Source organism: Vanessa tameamea, chromosome 6 (genome assembly GCF_037043105.1).
Source record: "Vanessa tameamea isolate UH-Manoa-2023 chromosome 6, ilVanTame1 primary haplotype, whole genome shotgun sequence".
Lineage (NCBI taxonomy): Eukaryota > Metazoa > Arthropoda > Insecta > Lepidoptera > Nymphalidae > Vanessa > Vanessa tameamea.
In genome coordinates this window covers 9,547,951-9,565,965 of record NC_087314.1, presented here as the reverse complement: position 1 = coordinate 9,565,965, position 18,015 = coordinate 9,547,951, and the positions used below count along the sequence as shown (strand labels likewise).

At 29.7% G+C, this 18,015-nt stretch overlaps 3 protein-coding genes across 3 annotated transcripts in view; all 3 read left to right on the top strand.

Annotated features, from left to right (window-relative positions):
- The first annotated feature begins 4,913 nt into the window (after positions 1 to 4,913).
- LOC113393502 (cuticle protein 19-like) lies at positions 4,914 to 10,242 on the top strand. Its single transcript, XM_026630412.2, has 4 exons — positions 4,914 to 5,009; positions 7,053 to 7,217; positions 9,746 to 9,842; positions 10,020 to 10,242. Exons 1-4 carry the CDS (start codon positions 4,998 to 5,000, stop codon positions 10,160 to 10,162), a joined length of 417 nt encoding a protein of 138 aa, XP_026486197.1. The 5' UTR covers positions 4,914 to 4,997; the 3' UTR covers positions 10,163 to 10,242.
- Positions 9,917 to 18,015, top strand: part of Gv1 (GV1) — a 100,847-nt gene continuing 92,748 nt past the window's right edge. The window contains exon 1 of the mRNA XM_026630053.2: positions 9,917 to 9,930. The gene's annotated coding sequence lies outside the window, so the exon portion shown is untranslated. The remainder of the gene's footprint in view (positions 9,931 to 18,015) is intronic.
- LOC113393499 (cuticle protein 19-like) lies at positions 13,268 to 17,097 on the top strand. Its single transcript, XM_026630407.2, has 4 exons — positions 13,268 to 13,439; positions 15,121 to 15,217; positions 16,464 to 16,703; positions 16,931 to 17,097. The coding sequence occupies exons 1-4, from the start codon at positions 13,311 to 13,313 to the stop codon at positions 17,011 to 17,013; spliced, it is 549 nt and encodes a 182-aa protein (XP_026486192.1). The 5' UTR covers positions 13,268 to 13,310; the 3' UTR covers positions 17,014 to 17,097.

Genomic DNA, 18,015 nt, shown 5'->3' with positions numbered 1-18,015 from the left:
TTGAATGGTGCTGATGTCATGATTTGACCGATTTCAGATATGCGAGGGACATATTATAGAGAATAAATGCATCCGCAAACACAGTGCATTGTCGTAATCCGATGGGACAGTAAATTTGACATGATCGTAATATTTCACGAAAAGACTTTACATGCGTTCGACATGGAAATGTAAACACTACCAATTTCCAGACTATGGAAATTGAGAATGTATACGACAGAAAAATTCAATAACATTATAATAGTCGATTTAAAGTACCCTGTACTTTTTGGGTGTCGGCCCTATGAATAGCTACTAGACCACACTGCCTGTGTGTCATTAATAATATTCAGCCTATTAAAAATCTACTTCGAATTTTATTAAACATAAATCCTAAAATATAGGTGTCCCCCTCAAGGAAAATATTCCACAAACGTTTAAAAACGAAAGGCAGTTTCCTAATGGCTCCGTATTAGGAACGTATACTTACAAGGACAAAGATGGCAGCCCAGTACACGTTAAATATTTTGCTGACGATTCTAGTTATAGGTAAGTTATAGTCGTATTATTGTCGATGTAAAACTTTTTTGAGGCAATGAGTGTAATGTTTCAGGAATTATTTTTTTTCTAAATACATTAAACGTCACTGACGCAACGTATGCAAAAAATGGGTTTCTCTTTGATCACGTGTACCACGTGAGATGCATGTTCTCTTTTTAACACATAAACAACGCATCTTGGCATAATTGTTAACTTACTCTAACTCTACATTTATTTTCATGAAGAAACATTAAGAATTGATAAATAGGTATTATTACTCGATAAGATAATAAAAATCGTGTAGTTAGAATTGTTTTAATAATTGTTATAAGTTTACTTACGAAAGACATTAGATACATACGTATGTAAATTGGTAGAAATAAGTAACACTAACAGTTTATAGCCAGATCTCAGTGGAATATACATTCCGAACTGATGGTAGCTTTAGTGTTCATTAAATCTTGTAAAGTAACAAGTCAAAAGTGTATGTAAGAAAATGCTTAAATAAGGATTTGATTTGAATATGTGATTATAATCACTATTTATTTTTAGTGTGGAACTAAAAACCATTAAGATCCTCGAAGGAAATCTTAAGCAAACTGAAAATCAACAAGATCGAGTATTATCGAACGCTGATAATATGGAAACTTCAACCGATCTATTAATACCGGAAGATTTTTTGAGTAAAGCCAATTCTATGTTGGCTAAGAATTATTATAAAAATAATACTTACAATCCTCTATCGTCCGACGTTTTAAATACCAATCTTAAAACAAAAAAGAATGAACATCGAAAACCTAATGATGAATATGAGATTTTCTTAGAAAATGTCCTAAAGCCATCTGACAAGTTTAATAAAGAAAAAGTTCGGGTGTACATCGACAAAAACAGACGCAAAATAAGAAATATATCTAACAAATATAAGCCCTATGCATATTTTAATCGTTTTTAAATTGTGTTGTCTAGTTAAAACTTTTTATTTATTGTTTAAAAGGGCTATTTATTAATAAAGTATATTCAATTTAAAAATACAATGCAAAATTACATTTTTTTTTCAATTGTTTCATGCAATCTTTAAATCTTTGATAAAACGAATGTATTGCGATTATTATTTAAATCTCTGTACTTTTAATCATATTTTATATAACGAATATTCGATTAAACATTTTTTCTACAAAATCATGATTGAACTTTCGCTGAATGGCTGCAACAAATAATTATAATTATAATATAAAAGTAAATAACTTGATTAGGATATTGAAAAAATAATATTAATTGTTTTTTCTTATAATACGGAAGACATTGTGAAATATGCAAGTTAGTAAATATATTCCGGCGTTTTAGTCATCAAGAGAGATATTGACAGGGCTGCCGCCTTCGATCATAACTGTTGTTTCTTAAGCAGTTCATTACTAATTAATCGTAAATATATATTCGTAAATACAATTCTTTTTGGCTTGATTTTTGTATAAATACTAAATAATCAATTAAAGTTAATTTAAATGTTGTAAAAATTATTTGTTTTTCCTACTATAAAAATAAGATAATCTATTTCGTCTTTGTGATTCAACGGTAGATTGCAATCTAACGATTGTTACCCTATTACTATTTATGAATTTGTCGAACACCTCGAAAACAACAGTGTATCTGCTTTATAACCTGTTTTATGATATAATTCGTTATCGTTACATTTAATTATAGCACAGATTATATTATAGTTTCTTATTATATTATTGACAAATAGAAAATATTTAGTAATAAAAAATTAATGCCGCTTCAAGCGTTATAGAAAATTGGCAGCCCTACACATGAGAAAATGCAGTATATGCCGTCACTAAGTGTTCCAAGGCGTGCTCTGCCTAGCATATTAGTGAGATGTTAAGTAAGATTCGTATTGTATTTTACTATTCCAATTGTTTACCTATGGTAATAGTTACTCGGGCTGATCTATTTCATATATATAATATGAGTATATATGAACTTATGTGTTTATTGGTAGGGAAAGTGATCGACTTTTGTAGATTTTTTTGTTTTTATTTCCCGGTCAAATTCAAAATAAAAAACTGCACCAGTATTTCGTATCATAGAATTGTTACTTTCTAAACTTGATTTTTACAAAAAACCTTCTTAGAAATAGCACATAATACGAATTTACTCAAATTGTTTTCTAAGAATAAACAATGTATATATTTTTTTTATAATTCGTACTAATTTCTTTAAATTTATTTAACTTGTTATATTCATACAGTAATAGAGAACAAAATTTAAAAAATCTGAATATATACAATATTGGTTGGTAATATTTTTTTTGTTCGCCTTTCATGTATGACACACATCGTTGTAAACAGAAAATCCTACAACAATATGACTCTAATATGCGAACATTTTTACGTAAGTGGGCGCAATGTCAGCACACTTTCCTTGCTCAGCTTAATTATGTGACAATAGGAACATTGTAATGAATAAACGAAAAGTCAAAAAAAAAATCATCAAATTTTTTGTATGAACAGGTTAATATTTCAAAGAAGAATATCACTAATGTCAGCTTCTGAACATTTTATCATATTTATTTATTATTTTATAGAAAACGGACTTATAGTTTTAGTATAAATCAAACGATGCGTGCGTGCGATACGAAAAAAACTTTCAGGGTATAATTTGTATACATATGTGTGCGTTTTATTCAGAAAATTAGTTACTTTCATGATTCTTGAGTTGCCAGTTTTTCACTAAATAAGATTACTTATAAAATATTAAGATACCGCCATACTTTAGTAAAAGTATAACCAATAATTATATATAATACAATTATTTTGTAGTTGGTATTTGTGGTTGGTTGTTTGTAGTTGGTCAAAATAAAAATCTTATATAATTTTTTTAAATTATGTAACCTTTTTACCTAGTTTTAATGAATGTAATGCTTTATTCTTACGATGTACACCGTATCGGCCCGGAAGGAAGTAAGTGCTCATGTTTTTTACGAAATACTGCATCTTTAATTGATTATTCAACCATGTGCACACATTTAAACTGCCTTGTCTTGCTTTCAACTATGATAATAGAAAGAGGCGGCAATATAATCAATGAAGATTGCTCCAGTAATCGACGTGTAACAGGTAGAATAGATAAGTACATTACAATTTCTTGCGTTAAGATTCTGTGGAAAGGTATTCTTCGCACATTGATTGTGCTATTAGTATTTTATAAGCGGATCATGATATAACCAGAGCGTATGATTGGAATATAACTTCATTTTCTTCTTGAATACAATTTATTGATATATTTATGATATTTATTTTAGATGTATTTATATTTTTTGAATTAAAATATAATCTTTTTTATAATATAATATAGTCTTTTTTTTATTTGGCATTGCTAATTAAGATAACTTATATAAGCTATGAGCTACCCGTTCCGGTTTCACACGGGCATAGAACTTGATTTGAAAACAAACATAAAAAGAAAAACCCTTGCTTTTTCCGGCTAGACATTTGATATTCTCGGTCTTTTTCTACCGTAATACGCATTTCATTCTTTTTATTGATGAAAATTGCATAAAAAATCGTTGCGTTGCTTATAAGATCTAAGTGGAAAGCGACTTTGTGACTTTGAAGAGATAAATCGACATAATTTTTCAAATGACTGATAGAGACGCGTCCAGTCTCACAAACAACTGCTGTATAATATAGATATTTTACACTTGACACTATAAATTTGATAACATATATACTACATACATTGACTATGTATTTCATTTGGGTTCCTTGCCGATTATTCTCGATACAATCTACATTTAAATTGAATGTAAAGTTACCATAACATTAAATTAAAAGCCTATATGTGCCCATTTGAATAAAGAATATTCTGACTGATACCGATTCTATAAAAAAAAATTATTGTTATAAAATTTGATCCAATATTTAATTATTTACGTTAGATAGCGATGTTTATTAGATTCTTGTTCATTATATTATTATTTTAAATTTAACCTAAATATAAAAGGATGCGTGAGAATAAAATAATGTCAAAAATACAAAAATAACATAAGTTTCATCATCATAAAGTGAATAACAAATGATTCCATTTTTATTTTATCGTTATTTGTTTTACTAAAAGTATTTTTATAAACACGACCTTATTATTATATATTGAGCACATTATAATGAAAATTTGTGTTCTGTATCTGTTGAACTAATAAGGAATTATTCCAACGGTTTTAATGTTCTAAGCTCGTTTAGTCCAGACATAAGCATAGAAAAGTTGTGATGACATTTTTGTAAACAAACAGCAAGTATGTATGTGTGTATTTTTCAATGGCTCTACCCACCACCAGCTCTACCTATCTACTTTCATATATAATCTACGTTAAGTTTCACTCAATACACACGTTAACGAGCCTTCGACTCGAGTGGATTTTATTATTATTGAAATATAGTTTTGTGAATTCACTAAATATATCCTAATAGAAATTATTAATAATGGCAATTAAGGTAAGATTAATAACATATTAAGTTTAATAAATCGTACCGTTGAAGCAATAACGATTGATATAACGATAAAAAACAAACAAATATGCAGAAGTGTATTTAAAAATAAATAATGAGAGTTTCCTTTTAAAAAAATACTTTATAATTCAAACAATATTAAAGACTATTTACTGTTTGCATTAACATATAGTTTAATAAAATATAAGCTATTACGATATATATTATTAGAGAAATAATTATTACGAAGATGATTTTGTCTGATAATTTTCGATATGGATTAAAGGAACTTCTGTGTATACATTAATCTGTGGTAATGAAATGTTTACCCTGATACGCGTAATAAAGGGAAAAATATAAATTTTTAATTGCAATTGGACTTTTTCAATTGCATTCCTTTATATATATATATACGACTCGTAAAAGGTTTGTATTTTTAATTTGAACTGCTGTCCGTATGTAAATAGACGTAAATATCTACACACATCAGCGACTTTAGACAAATGCACTCGATCAAGTCAAAGCGTTTCTATCATCGGTTTTTAGGAATCTTATCAAATACTTATATTATATAATTTATATATATTTTGGAGTTTGTCAAACTTATGTAACTTGTCTAAGTTCGCAAATCATTAAACGTCGTCCACTTAACCTAATGCTTCGTAGTATGACTTTACCTTATTGCATGAGTTTCACTTTTAATACCAACTTTGTAATAATGTTCCCTATATTTTAAAGAATAATCGTGCGTTTCCATTGAAATGGTTTTTGATTTCTATGTTTGCAATTAAGCTTACTAATAAATACAGAGAAAAATTTTATTTTCTTTAGATAATATGAAAATTATTGAAATTGATAATAATAATACTTGGTGGTAGGGCTTTATGCAAGCCCGTCTGGGTAGGTACCACCCACTCATCAGATATTCTACCGCCAAATAACAGTACTCCGTATTGTTGTGTTCCGGTTAGAAGGGTGAGTGAGCCAGTGTAATCACAGGCACAAGGGACATAACATCCTAGTTCCCAAGGTTGGTGGCGCATAGGTGAAGTAAGGAATGGTTAATATTTCTTACAGCGCCTTTGGCTATGGGCGGTGTTGACCACTTACCATCAGGTGGCCCATATGCTCGTTCGCCAAAAATGCCATAAAAAAATCCTTTCGTATAGACACAGCTTTATACCGTCTCGATTTAAACAACAATAATAATTGTGTAACAATTACGACAAGTATTGAAAGTTCTTGGGAAAAATTCGTAAAATAACACCTTGATTTCTTCGAAACACGTCAATTGTACAGCGCATTGTCAACAAGTAATGACGAACCGTGTAGTGTTATATAATAACTGGCAATTATGTTTTTTAAAGATGAATCAATCTTTACAATGTATGTGAATTATTTAGAGTTTTTTGAGTCTTGATAGTTCAATGTTTACATTACTTTTCTTATGACACTTTCAACATACTAAGTTACAATACACAATACATAATAAGTATGCATATAACTCTAACAATTGTTAGAGAAATACATAATGTTGAATTTTGCAGGATTGCACTCATGTGATTTTTAGGAAATAATGCAGTTGGTTATTTTATCATTAAGCTGTTCTTACATATATAAAGTAGTATATCACCAAATATATATACATAAACAGTGAATTTGCCGGTGATGTTATCATTATTTAACCTGAATATAGAAAAAAAAACTTGAGTTTCTATTTCGCCTTAAGGTATTGTTTAACGTTTTGCTCGTTGGCATAAGTGCGAATTGTTGAAAAATCTGTAAGGGTATTTACTGTTTATTGTATTCGAAGGAGTTGTTATTTTTTTCAAATTTAATTAAGAATACTCCATGGCATAAAGTTCCAACATTTTCAACACTGTCTATAACTAGTACACAAAAATTACGAATTATTTTTGAAAATGGATTCGTTAGATGTAAGAGAATAACCTCAATCCATGTTTTCTACTCTTATGACGTAATAAATATTATACGAATTAAAATTTTGGTAGTGTTTACGCTTATATTTATGTTATCTTTATTTTTCAGAGTGTGATTCTAGCTTCAGCATTAATAGTATGCGTATATGGACGTGTGTTTACATATCTAAGGCCTCTGGAATACCAACCGTCGCCGACCCTCATTCACGCCCAACCTAAACTTGCTTACGACCTGCATCATCAGATACCTGAAGATGAGCATGTGGACTATTATGTAAGTACCTTCCGAAATGTTTCAAAAAGTTCAAGCAAATATAATTCGAACTCATTTACAAATGCTAAATTTTCTGTTAAATATTTTTTACGAGAAACTTCAAAGACAATTTGGACAGCTTAAATATATTTATTGAAGTAAACCTTACATTGCAAATACATTTATCAAGGCGAGAATTATTTAGGTTGAAACAATTACTAAATTAATAACTAGCTTTTTTATCACAAAAATATATACTAAATCCACGAAGACAAAGTAACAGATGATATACGAACAGGAATACGAATTAAATATTGATGAAAATGGTTATGTTTTTATGTCATAAGTCGTGTATCTTTGAGTATGGTACTATTATATTATTTAGACGTTAAATATTATTTTAATAAAAGTTGACTAGAATGTTTTTCGAGTTAAACATCAATCGATCTAAGCATAGAATGAACGAATCAAATATTTTTGATTAAAGAAAATATAAGTGGAACTTTGTCCTCTTAAGAAGGCGGTTTGGAGTTTCTGCTGATAAGCATTTGGCAGAACTTCATTCAGATTATAGAATAAACTAACTACTACTAACTAACATGAAACTGTAACTGAAATTAATGAATGTAACCTGTGATATTTAGTTAAGATCCATGTATCTACTTTACTATTTAGAGTCCATTTTCCTATTTTATTGCTCAAGGTAATTAGTTTAAAGTAAGCAATAAAGGTCCAATAAGATATTGAGTAATTGCTTAAATGTATATTTTACGTAAAAAAGAAAGCGCAATGTGATGCGTAACAGTTATTTAAATATGCGGACTTTTCAATTACGAGCGAAACTGACGCGGAATATTTTATTTTGTATTATCGATGATGACATTTGTTATTTAATTGAAAACTTTTTTTCTTGTAATTATTTTAACATAAAGTTTAAATTATAATGACACTGAAATAGAGATCGATGTCTCGATAAAAACATCGTACCTACTCGTATATTAATTGTTTATTTTTTAAGCTGCCTAAAACTCTTTCGGCAGGCTAAAAAATCGGAAAATTAAGAATAGATCCAAAAATACAGATATGTCGTAATGGGTCGTAAACATGGTTTGATTTAACTATAAATAATTGTAAACGTCTATTGGTCTATTAAGATTCGTTACTAATAAATTGTAAATATTAAACAAATAGTATTAAAAAGATTTAACTTCTAAATAATAACAGTAATCAAATAATTATTAGAACATTTATAAAAATAAAACGAAAGTGTGATGACAAAATTTAAATTTATACATTCAATAGCAAGCAAAAAATTATAATCGCACGATCTTTATTTCGCGGTTTAAATCCGCAGTATATAAATCGCACCGTCTTTTATGCAGTGTGGCAGTGGCCTAGATATTACCATGACGAATACTGGTTGATTATTTACGAGACACTCATTGTTAGATCGTAAATTTAAACAATAGATAATTATGGCTCAGTAGCGTTTTACTGCATGGTATAGGAGGTAAATAAAATCCGTAAACAGGAACCAACAAACAAGATTGTACTTCCGGGCTAACGTTTAGTTCTATCACGTTGACAGTCTCATCCCAAGGTACTTACTTTGGGCGATAGATATATTGCAATAAATATATTTTTTAATAACTGCCCTTGTGTGATATGTGTAATGTTTCAAGGTCGGATTTAGTTCAATGTTAGTAGCGTTTGAGTTAACTTTTTTGAATCTTAAATAGTTTATTTAGATTGTGTATAACATAAGCCTTTTAATTTAAATTTAATAATGTTGTAAATACTTGCAGCGGTCTTTTACATTGCATCAGTCCGTGTATTTCCGATTACTTTGTTTTTGTGAATATTTCATGTGTTTAAAAAAAAAGCCAATGAAATTACAAACATTTTAATTGTCAAGTCTTCACTTTAGTCATCTGTATTTAATTTACAAGCGCTTAATGTTGCTACATTTAAATGTGTGCTAAAATCACAAGCGCTTTATTTATTTTTTAAGGTTCAATTAAACGCTATAATTTATAACTTAAGACTGGTTATACGAAAGAAGGTAGTTACGAGTATGTTATACAAGTGCTTTCATTAAAACGTTTTCACTTTTTGTAATGTTATCGATACTTTAATCGTATAATATATTTTTATCATGTATATTATTTTATTGTTTTTTATATATTTTTAATATGGAAAAATGGATCTTACGAGAAACAACTTACGAGAGCTTTTGTTCTGTTGCTTATAGTCTGTAGATACCTATTTCCTTTGAATTTTCTGCTGTTGTGATATTTTATTAAACAATGAGTTTATTGATTTGCAGGATAATTTTAAAATACACATCGAATTCCAGTTGTATTTGAATTTAAAGCGGTCGATTTGATTATTTGTCTGCAATTTAGTACTTTTTGTAAAGATACTTCCTTCCCGAGTTCATTTTATTGCCAACCACATGATTAAAGCTGGATCTTCATTTATATTTTGGACAATCCATTTGACATTTGTAATTTTTTTTAAATAATAATTTAGAAAATGTTGTTTTTTAGGCATACCCGAAGTATGTATTCAAATATGGAGTGAACGATTTTCACACAGGCGACATTAAAACTCACCACGAAAGCCGAGACGGTGACGTCGTTAAAGGTATTTATTTGATTTTATTTTAGTGTATGTGTTGGTTATAAAAAATACGTAAATATATATATTAATTAAAAAAAAAACATTTCAGTTTTTTATTTTCATATACAATCTTTGCTCGGTTCAAACCTTGGGTATTAATATGTTCATATCATACTAATTGTTTCATATAAATCTCCACAGGCCAATACTCAGTCGTAGAGCCTGACGGTTCGATTCGCACTGTGGACTACACGGCTGACAAACACAGCGGATTCAATGCGGTCGTCCACAAGACTTCCCCGATATCTGCACACGAGGCCGCCCATCTTCATCACATTCACTAAGCTATACTAAAATTAAACTTTGATTTGTTCGGTAGGCATATTGCAGATTTTTTTGGTTTAAAAATACGCTGATAAAATCTGAAATGTGCGTTTGATTTTTAACAAATTATGAGATCAATAATTTTCCAACGATCTCTTACATCGTTTGTAAGTGTTTTTTATTAATGTATTTAAGTTATGTTACACAAAGTACCTGATAATTGTTGATACAATTATAATTAATTATTTTGTTTGTTATTAATAATAATATTAGAATATTTATCGATTTTTGTTGTTACTTTATTATTTAATCGAGTATTAAAATATATGAGTACTTTTTAAATTATTTTCCGTTTTTATTAGTATTTAATATCTATTTATAAAATAATCGTGGATAGCTCATAAATATGTGCCTTTACTTTTAGTAATTTCTATCCTTGAATTCATTGAGCTATTCATCCATAATAGTTATATTTTTAATGTAAATATTTAACTTAAATATTAAATATTAAATAACTTAATAATAATAGGGTTGACGATTTAATAGAAAGCATTATGTTTCTCAATTATTATTAATAATCGTATATACTATTAAAGTAAGCAAAGATAATAATATGACAACTATTAGATATGATTTACTTTTGTCGCCATAAAGGTTGGTTTTCCAAAAAATATATACACAGTAACCACTAAGAAAATAGTTCAATGAACCTGTTTAAATAAAATAGAAAAAGATATCGATTTCTATGAAGTCATAAGTCAGAAGTCATAACGAATATCAAAACACAATGTCCCCAAAACATATGTAATGTAAAAACAACATAAATTGGTAGTGCAATGACAGTGCAAAAAATAGAAAATGATATTTCTCACAACGAGAGTTTTAAAACTTATGGAAACATAATCGTTGAAGTTTAGGATTCTCCACGATACAGTCAAATAATAATCTTCATATTCAACATCCCTCTGGAAGAACTTAATACACTATAATAACCCTGAATGTTATGGAAACTTGGAACAGTTTGCTTTTGTTTTGTATTGATCTCCAGATATTTGTGGTTATTTTATTTCTTTATCTTTGTAGTTTCGACAAATTAGTATTATTGATTTAATATTTATATCTATTTAATTAGCCTTATTGCTACTTGTTAACTGTCTTACTGAATAAAACATGTTTGATCCTTTGTCATCCAAGCCAAGGAAGTCATGGCGATCTTACCTTTAGTTTATAGAACTACGTTAAGTCCAATTTCATATCGTTGTTCCTCATTGTTGTTGAAGCAGTTTCGTTCTTCCGTATGCAAAGGGCGGTTTAATCGCATCACAGGTCAAACTTGTCCTTCAATACATAATCGTAACTCATTATCATACAAAGTATGTATTGTTTACTGAAAAGTTCACACGATATGCAATTATTGATTATATAGGTAAAAATAATATAACAATAGAGTATGAATTTAGTGGTACAGTATGTACTGTATTGCCTTGATGATAAATAGGTCTACTTAACTACTTTGAACTTGTAGGAGTGTGATCTAGATTTTATCTTGCAGTCATTTTTTGTAGTTCATAATTTAGGCCGTTTAAGTTGAGTTAAATTTCAAATATGAATTGTTATCTCTAACATCTGTACCAAATATTTATTACGCATCATTTAAAAAATCATTTAAGCTAAATAGGTATGAGGACAAGTGTTTTAGTTTTTTAAAAGTCAATTAAAGTCAAATTTCTTTTACTTTTCTTACTTAGTTTCTTTATCTTAATTTGACTGGCGTTTCAGAACCAGAAGGTTCGCTCACGTAATAATTTCTTAGATTGCCTTGTTTAAGAAGATTTTCGAAAACAATTGAATAAGAGTTCCCCCGTGCGATCTTTAAAAAAATATTGTTATTTTAATGCCAAGGCCACAAGGTTCTAACCCCGAATTGAGTCAATTAACAAAGATCAATAAATTCTCAGTAAAAATTAAAAAAAAATAGAACAGAATATACAATGTAAGTACACAGTATAAGTGTAAGCAAGTGTTTTCCTCGGAACGCACGTACAGCGATTGGTCCTACGCCTGAATTCTCTTCGGTCGCATTGGGTTAGCAAATCCAATGGGTTATGAGAGTGAGGGAATACAAAGTCAAGTGCACTTTCTACGTTTGCGCACATACATTTACTATACTTCCGAACGATTTTAGACCGATTGTCGTGAGTCGTTCGGAAATATAGTAAAAAATATCTTAGCACAAATAAACAAAATCGCAGGAATCCACACAACCCGAGAACATTATTTCCTAATTTTCTTAAGCAATTACTGTTTCCTATACATAGGCGTATCATTAAGCAAGGAGTGATTACTCAGTAATCACGGATTGTTTTCGTTCACACGTAAATAGGATTACTAGGAGCGTAGATGCGTTTAACTCTGGTGAAATTAAGGCCTCTATTACAATTGTCGATTACTCGATTTAGTTCAAATAAATTTCGTTAGAACAGAGATTACATTAAAAATTATTTGTTTTGAACATTAAAATAGGATGAGTTGAATAGAATTGTTTCATATATTATGTTAACTTCGTCTAATCAATATATAATTCTAAAATTATAAATTATATTTAGGAGTATATTTTTATTTTTGTTTCCTTTCCCTTTTTGGAATATGCAATGGTCGTGACTATACAGCCCTAAATATTTTTAAATACAATCCAATATTATTTTTATTTATATTTTATTTTTCAGCGTAAAATGTTTCATGGTTTGTACTTGTATAGGTATTATGGTAAATTGCAGCATTAGTATTCTTTCGCTATATTTTAACAAACGACAAAAATATTTTACTCTATGTTTAAATGTCCTTAAAATATTTGTAACAGTATGTACGAACTATGACTTAGGTAAAATTTGAATACAAATTACTTTGAAAAGACCATAGACTTATTCATACAATAAAAATCCAACACCTGTACGCGTACACGGCTCCCATGAAAGTGTTGCAATCTAATTTACATACGACGTCATTGTAGCGTGCGAAAGTTTTCTCAATTAGACGCAGGAGCATAAGGAAACTTATCTTCAGATTCGGCCAGCTTCAAGGCTGTCTTTGCTGAGGCCACTTATAAAGGCCTGTGAACCCTCTATTGTGTTATTCAGGGAAGAAACGTACTGTGATACGGTCGTTAGGATGTTTGCTTGTAATATGTGCCGGTGTTTTTGTGTAATGTTTGCGTTTGTGATCGCGTGTGCACAGGCGAGACCGAAAATTAACCCCGTTTTCAGTCCCGTGTACGAACCGGGATACGAATACTATGATGTAAGGTTTGGTTTGATTATTAGAGCTTATGCATCTAATTAATTTCGAATGAATACGAAATTTGAATAAATTGTGAAGGTCCGGTCTTCAGACGGACAAAACAAATCTCTACGATTTGAAATCATGGCCACCCTAAAAAATATTATTTATATTTTTCGATAGTGGTAAACTATATAACTTAAAGTAATTACCTCAATAAAATAAACTTTATTTTACCAGATTTTCTCAGGCCTTAGAAAATAAATTATTTAATTAATCATTAGTTTTTTCTATCACTAGACAAGTTTAATATTTCAGTATTAAGAGTCTTACTTTGAAAGATTGTGTTTACAAGAGGGTATCTGTATTTTTAAGTAATTTTTTGAGATGATTTTTTTTCGTGGCGAATGATCGTCTCATTTCACGCGAAATAGCACAGTGAAAACGTTTTTAAATTTTGACTTAACATTTTTACCGTCAAAATAAAAATACAAATAGAACATAAAATTTAAAAATATACTTTAAAAGAATATTCACATCTACCCTTAAGAAGAATAATTAATACAATAAAGTCAGCACATCAGATCATCATGTAATCAGCTAAATTTTAAGTATCTAATTATGCGAAAAAATTTTTTTTAAGTAAACATTGCTTGACTCGAGTTGACGAGAAAGGAAACGATAAGTAATTATTGTTAATATTTAAACAACAAGAATTTCAAGAGTTCAGTCAATGTAATATTTATTATTTTAAGTGTTTGAACAGGTGACTTTTTAAGTCTCTTTGATTTTTTCCAAATAAATATTTGTTATTAAATTGTTAAATAAGTGTTACATTGTTTGGTTATTGTTATTACATATGAGTTGACATTTCAAAACGCGCTTCCCAAACTGCGCCAAAGTAATTTCTCTCAGCTGCGTACATATACAAATCTTTTGTATTTAGTCATAGTTTAATATAATAAGTCATTTGTGAATACAATGTGTTAAAATAAACGAGCGTTGCCAAATTCGTAATTACGATTTAACACACAAAATAATCATAATTATGGTCCTTTTTATAGTTACAAAATAATAAATGTAAAGGTTTAAATGGTCAATTTAGTTTTTACTATATGTAATAATTATTTCCATGGCATGTACCTACTTTCATTAAAGCCGAAGATCGCGGGTTCGAATTCGGCTACGCACTAATTAATTTTCACAACTATAATACTTCATTTGTTTTTATTTATCTAGAGGTCGTGCGTTGAAGGAAAACATTTCGATATGGAATGAGCTTTTTCTAAGAAAGTCTTTGCCCAGTTTTTTTACTTCACAGACTATTTTATTTATTTGACGACCCCCGTGGTCGAGTAGTGTGTACACCGGTTTTCATGGGTACGCCACTCTGAGGTCCCGGGTTCGATTCCCGGCCGAGACGAGGTAGAAAAAGTTCATTAGTTTTCTATGTTGTCTTGGGTTTGTGGTACCGTCGTTACTTCTGATTTTCCATAACACAAGTGCTTTAGATACTTACATTGGGATCAGAGTAATGTATGTGATGTTGTCCAATATATATTTATTTATTATTTATTTATATATACATAATTAGAAACACATTTCAATATTAATATCATATATTGGATTTAGTATTTTAAGATAACCTACGAAACCAGCGACCGTTAATATTTTATAATAAGTCCTTGATTTCAATGCTTAGGATCACCCTCGATATGCATTCAACTACGGAGTGGCCGATCATACGACTGGTGACATCAAATCTCAGCACGAAACGCGAGACGGCGGTGTCGTTAAAGGTAATGATAATCTAAATGAAAAAATAATGATTCTTGAATTTTAAATTGATTATTTTACTACTAAAAGTAATTTTAAAAGTCACCGCCTACACTTAACAGTAAATACTAGTACTCTCGGATATACACGACATGAGGAGACGAACTATGACATTTCACTAATCTTTATGTTTCTTTAATTTTAAAATTTTAGTAATTAATCTGTATAATTATATAAAGGGCAATATTTTTATCGTATTTCAACATGTTTTAATCAATTTATAAGATGCGAACGTGTTTTGATTCCAGTAAGATTGTAGGAATAGGTGGATAGATCATTATGTTTTTTTTTTAGTTGATTTGATTCTAAATTACAAACTGCGCTGACTTCAATGTTTTCTCTCTACTAAACCAGCATACATTAAAAACAAAGTGAAGTAATAAGCTGAGTCCATTGCTGTAATAATACTGCGCTTTGATTATGCTACGGGTGAATCAGCTTTCTTAGACCACGCAGTAGAATGAGTGCGAGCAATAATTTGCTTTTTTGCCTACGCATCCGCATATAAAATATATATATTTAAGACCTCAGCGAGATAATTATAAAATTTATTGTGTAGATTCAGAAAAGATTACAAACAAGCAACCTATGGGACAAACTAATTAGTTTACCTTAAAAAAAAAAATTATTTAAAGAGTAATTACATAACATATTTTCAAAAGACCTTAAATCATAAAATTGCACAACACGCTAAAAATTTTTCTCCGTATATACTAACAAGTTTCAATTTCTAAACAACGCGTATTGTTTGAAAATGATGCCGTCATTAGCGTTTTGTTAGTGGAAACGTCTACTAATGACTGTGAAACATGGGATTGAGAAAATTTGTTGCAACATTATCATTTTCCATAATCAACAGTAATGAGCACTATTGTCTACACGAGTACACGATCAAGGAGTAAAGTTTAATTGATAATTATAATCTCATAGATTAAATTATACTTTGGAAGAAATTTTTCGATGTTTTATCGGACTTCAACATGCATTGCTAACAATTATAAAATTTATAAAGAATATAAATAATATTTAATTTTTAATATTGCTACTTATTATAAATTTGTGAAATTCATACAATGTATATAATATCGTTCCTTCCAGTAAATGCTTTAAAAACATTTTAATTTTTTTTTTGCAATTTATTATTATTATTTATTTTGTTCGGTTTATAAATTTATAAATATTAATAACGTTATAATTTTCGAATTGCAGGTCAATATTCTTTAGTAGAGCCCGATGGTTCTATACGCACTGTGGATTATACGGCGGATCCTGTTCACGGATTTAACGCAGTTGTATCAAAAGTAGGACCTAGTGTACACCCACAACCAAAAGTACATCGCCCCGTTCAACCCAATGTTGTACAATACGTTCCAAAACCTGTGCCTGTACCTGTTCAAATACCGAGTCATTACGTGCCGCAACAAATCTATGCATCGCCGACACCTTTCTGTGAGTAATCATATTGTTCACAACGGTTTGTGTTTCATTGAGTTTTGAAACGATTTTTAAAATTTTGTTTAATATTTAATAAAAACTAAAAGTACAATCTCAAAGGCAACCAAAGATATAAAAAATTTAGTCACACGACAAGCAGATATAATATCTAAGTAGTGTCAGATAACATGCCGTAACACTATTGTTTCCTATTGTTTGGTATAATGTATTTTGTTTTACAGTGTATTCCAAGGTTGGTGGCCAATTTCCAGAGTACGACGGCTTCGAACTAGATGGACCTTCCAACCACTTTTACAAACGCTGATATTTTATTGTGATAATACTTTTGTAGCTTATAAGAATGTATATGTGATATAAAAATAAATATATCTTGCTTTTTATACAAAAATTGATAATGAAAGATCTTTTATTTACGACTAATTAATTATAATAACTAAAAATGTGATTCAAATATATTCTATGGACTATAAAAATGTAAAGATTGTGTTACTCGTATTAATGCAATATCTTTCATGTTTATAAGTAAATTAAAAGGGACGGAAGTGTGTAACATAGAGCTGGGGAAGCGCGCGCTATTTGATTTGATCAATGGGAGCGCGCCGTCCTATAGTTGGCCGTCAAATAGCACCAATTCGTATTCCAAGCGGATATACTGTTATTGTTGCTGTTGCCAAACAATCAGTTTTCAAAAAATAATTCTTTGAAAATAATAAACGATTCAGTTTCAAGTGTTAAAAATAATTTTAATTATTTTTTATAGGCTTTTGGAGGCTCAGTTGATAGAAAGTGATCACCGCCCATGGACATCTGCAACACGTGGGGGCTAGCAGGGGCTTTGTCGGCCTTTAAGAAATTTATTAGCTTTTTTCTTGAAGGTTCCCAAGTCGTATCGGTTCGGAAAAACCGCCAACGAAAGCTGGTTCCACAGAGGCTAAAAATCGCGCTGTTAAAAACTTTCATACTAATCGATATATCTCGGAGAAATTTAATTATAAGGAAATACCTTTGCGACTTACCACTCCTTGGTCAATAAAATTATCCCCAAACATGGTACTCAAAAATAAATAGCCTTTTATAATGTTGGATTGATCATCAATAAAACTATTAGCTCATTCAATCAAGTCGAAAAACATGCATGGGCCGACCATCTTATATCATGAACAAACTGCTTGCACATGAGTGATGAAAGAAACAGCTAAAATTGTAACACACTGGAACAAAACGATTTGGTCATTATGATCGATTTAACTAAACAGCGTATAATCTATGCTCTTGTACGTAAAACGCCCAAATTACAGGAAGTACT

Bases quoted from the DNA above. Each gene is read 5' to 3' on its own strand.
- LOC113393502 (XM_026630412.2), top strand. The intron at 7,218-9,745 runs GTAAGTACCTTC...GTTGTTTTTTAG, and splicing joins ATGAGCATGTGGACTATTAT to GCATACCCGAAGTATGTATT. The intron at 9,843-10,019 runs GTATTTATTTGA...AAATCTCCACAG, and splicing joins AGACGGTGACGTCGTTAAAG to GCCAATACTCAGTCGTAGAG.
- LOC113393499 (XM_026630407.2), top strand. From the start codon at position 13,311: ATGTTTGCTTGTAATATGTGCCGGTGTTTTTGTGTAATGTTTGCGTTT. The intron at 13,440-15,120 runs GTAAGGTTTGGT...TTCAATGCTTAG, and splicing joins CGGGATACGAATACTATGAT to GATCACCCTCGATATGCATT. The intron at 15,218-16,463 runs GTAATGATAATC...TTCGAATTGCAG, and splicing joins AGACGGCGGTGTCGTTAAAG to GTCAATATTCTTTAGTAGAG.